Source organism: Epargyreus clarus, unplaced genomic scaffold (assembly GCF_041222505.1).
Source record: "Epargyreus clarus isolate Ecla_fem2 unplaced genomic scaffold, WU_Ecla_fem_2.2 ptg000026l, whole genome shotgun sequence".
NCBI lineage: Eukaryota > Metazoa > Arthropoda > Insecta > Lepidoptera > Hesperiidae > Epargyreus > Epargyreus clarus.
Window position 1 is genome coordinate 12,278,876 of NW_027332233.1, and position 3,976 is coordinate 12,282,851.

The 3,976-nt window shown below is 32.2% G+C and overlaps 1 protein-coding gene across 1 annotated transcript; it reads right to left on the reverse strand.

Moving 5' to 3' along the window:
• Positions 1-523: 523 nt before the first annotated feature.
• Positions 524-3,000, reverse strand: LOC140753373 (uncharacterized). The gene is made up of 2 exons (XM_073087932.1): positions 2,546-3,000; positions 524-2,217 (listed from the first exon to the last, which is right to left on the reverse strand). The coding sequence occupies exons 1-2, from the start codon at positions 2,870-2,872 to the stop codon at positions 1,702-1,704; spliced, it is 843 nt and encodes a 280-aa protein (XP_072944033.1). The 5' UTR covers positions 2,873-3,000; the 3' UTR covers positions 524-1,701.
• Between the last annotated feature and the right edge of the window lie 976 nt (positions 3,001-3,976).

Sequence of the window (3,976 nt, forward strand, 5' to 3'; positions counted from 1 at the left end):
GTTACCGCCGGAATATCGCTTAGCCCTCCCGTCGCTACAAATTTATTTTAACCACAATACTTTTTTAAATGATATAATAATTAGTCCTGCTGGGCACAGGTCTCCACTCAGAATGACATTAGGCCTTAGTCCACTGCACTGGCCAAGTATGGGCCAAGTGCGTATTCGTAGACTTTACATATCTTTGAAGTTATTTTTTTTAAGTTTTCACAGATATTCTGGTTTTTCTTACGATGTTTTCCCTCGTCGATAAAGCAACAGATAATATAATTAATTTCTAATACCTACGCATATAACATTGAAAAATCAGAGGCCTATGTAAAATCATAATTATGTAGTCAAAACGGTTTCGAAAATTAATTCTTAAAATCATACACATATTCTAAAAAATGCTGCGTGGTAATGGTAATGGCTGTGAAGAACTTGGCTAGAATCATTAGATAAATAATTTTGTTACAGGCATTGATATAGTTTCAATATATCATTTGTTTAGGGAAGAGGATTTTTTAACAGGGATGATATGAAGAAATTGAAATGTTTATTTATCACTGCTTTATTTCATAACATATGGTCAAGCCACATTGAGATCATTATATAAAATAAAAATACTTATTACAAATTCTTGCATTGTACCTGACATAATAGAAATCAGCGTAAAACTGATAGTCCGCTCTGAATATAGAAATGAATCGCGTCGCCATAGAAAATTCATAGCGTACTAGCAGTTTGGCGCGGACTTTCCCAATCAATTGTTGTACAAATAGTTCCACATGCTTTTAATTCACAGTGCGATAAAAAAACAATTCAAAAAAATATTACATATAGTAATAAAATAGTGCATTATTTTATCGCTGTTTATGGCTAAGTGTAGATTAAAAAAAAAACCTACATGTTATAAAATCAATTCGGTGCTTTCTGTATGTCGTTTATTTTAAATAGATATCCTATTTAAACATTAGTGTCTAAAAATACAGAAATACAGTTATACAATCACAATTTTTATAAGCTAGCATAACTAACACTGTTTTATATTTTAGGTGAAAAAATAGTTTATGAGTATATTGTATGACTTTAGTCTAAACTTACAATGATGTCATAAAAATATAGTCCTTAGCATAATGACATAATATGACTAGAAATTTCTACATAACACCTTACAAACTAATGGAATAGACACTTATGCATTACAAACATGGTATTTAACAAATATATATTATACATTAGTATTATGGCACTGATGTGAGCAATGCTTGACTTATGAGATAACAAGACATATATTCATGACAAGCTTCTGTGGTTTTTGATATATAAACCAGGCAGAACTAGGCAGTAACATGATAGCCATTACTCCCTGTAATGTTGTTTCTCATTTGTGTAAAAATTTCATCATGAAGTTTAACTATTTACCCATTAATATTCTGTTGCAATCCCTTATAGGGATATATACCAAAATTAGACCCTGGCTTCTCTTTGAAACAATTACTTAAAGTATAAGTACAGAAAGGACATTCAATTATTTAACTAAACTGAATACTCAACAGTAAAATGCAATAAAATAAGAAATATCTTCATCTGATGCTTTAGAAAGTTCACTATCAACTCACAGTAGGAATACTTTTTTTTTCACATAAACATTGCTCTTGAAAAGTCAATTTGTGTTGGTGAAACCTTCAGATTTACTGATGGATATATTTGGGATTGCTATTGGGTGTCCACTTTAAAGTTTGTATAGTGGCATGCACCATTAATTATGATTTCACTTATTGCTGCAGTAGGCGGGGTGTGGGTACTGTTCAACTGATCAATATTAGCTATAGTACTCATTATAGGGGTGGTGAATAGCTTCCCACTGTGAATTGATGTGGCATTATGAGGTTGTGTAGTATGGGTGTATACAGTACAAGTAGAGCCTTGTTCTCGAGATTCACTAATCATACTCATTTTAACTTCAAATATCACATCTTGAATTTTCTTCTTTGCAACCAGCAGGTTTTTCTCCCCCTTTAAGGACCGTAACTCATTGGCTATGTATTCTCCAAATACTGTGAACTCATCTCTGGTGGGCGGTGCTGATGGATATACAATTTCAGGTTTAAAGCTTTGATATAATTCAGTCCGGGCCACTTTGTGCTGTGGTGAAACATTTGCAACTTTAGTTTCAGCAGATGTGGTGGTGTCATTTGAATTGACTGAGCTATTCACTTCAGCATTATCCTCCTGAAATTTGAGAAAAACTATATAAAGTATAGAGCAGATGTATGTAATTATTATTTATTTTCCTATTGTTATTTGTTTTTTTGGACATAAAGATTATAGTTTTGATTATATTTTTTAAGCTGAATCAGGCTAAATATAGCAAACTGCTGTTGCTGTTCAGTATATTATCTAGTTATTATATTAACAAATCTAGGCACTTTATAATAAAATTTCAACTATTTAATTTAAATAAAAAATATAATGATGTTTTCTAAATTCAAATTTTATCTTTATTTAGAGGTCACATATTATGAAATTAATTATTTTAATTATTGGGCAATTGACTTACCGAAAGAAAGACTCTGTAAGGTTTGCTTGAATCCTTCATGAAGTGTAAGTATTCGAAGGCGTACCAATTACTGACATATCTGTAGTTAGGATCCTCAGCGTTAGCCCTAGCTTCCCTAGCTGATTCTCTGTTGTATTGTGTCCTAAGGTGCTGTATTTTCTTAGTCGTATCTGGAACAGAAATGCCTAAAACCTCCGCTATCACACGAAGTTCTTCTTTGCGTTTTTGTTTATCTCTCCGTGTATCGCACAGTGACGGGTTCCATAGAGTTGCGTTCAGTTGCAACAACTCGATCAACTTAAGAGTCTTCTCTTTTGACCACTCCATCGCACGATTTGTTAGCGAAATCGATGGAATTAAACGTAAACAGCAGATTTTGAGCACACGTAAAATAGCATTTGACGACCGATCGTTAGATCGTTTGCTAAACTAAACTATCCGGTGTTGCTAACTCAATACAACAATATGACCAGTTTTCAATACTTCATAAAATGTATGATCTTAACTATAATTTGATTAAAATGTTATTAATTTTTTTATGCATATGTTTATATATTTTAATCAAAAATAGACTTGATTAATAATAAATATTGCTAAATTCCTGCCGCTGCATATCAGCGCCATCTAGTATCGAACTGAATATTGAATAACGTCCAGTTAAAAATTAGAAAAAGTCTTAAATCGGTGAAATCTAATATCTATAATTATTTACAATAATTTATGTTATACACGGATTTCAGATATCTGTAACCTCTTTTAATGTCAAATTAAATAACAGAAACAAAACATTGATCCACAAAATAGTAATTTATATCACGGCGTGCGTAAATTGACGTTTTACGCACGCTTCGCGTGCGCAAAACCCCCATTTCCGACCCCGTAATATAAAATTTTATACAACACGCGGACGAAAAATGTTTTTCTGACTCGTGTGATTGCAGTCCTCGCCTGCGGCTCGGCCTGCAAACTCACACTTGTCAGAAAAAAATTTTTCGTCCTCGTATCGTAATGTACTATTATTTTTTCTTAATAAATTACTATTCTTTCTTCTTATATTCTTTCTTTCTTAATAAATTACTAGCCTATGACAGCCCAAAGGAAGTTATAGTTAAACAAGACTGAGTTTAAATTAAGAACCAATGAACCAATTTGAATTTAAACTTTTTCAGTGACGGTCGCAGTGACTAATAGATCGTTGCTAATAGTATAGTTCTATTTGCAGTCAGTGTATCAGTGTTATATTACGTTTATGACGCTACATGATGTGCATTAAAACAAAATCTTTAATTACATCATCAGGGGTAGCAACGCATCCGAAATACAAGAATATCATACAAAGTGTAAGTACAGTTTGTGTTTGTTACTGTGTAAGAGTTAAGTGATCATTATTTAATAGTATGTAGGCAGGGATAGGTAAAGAAAACATCATAA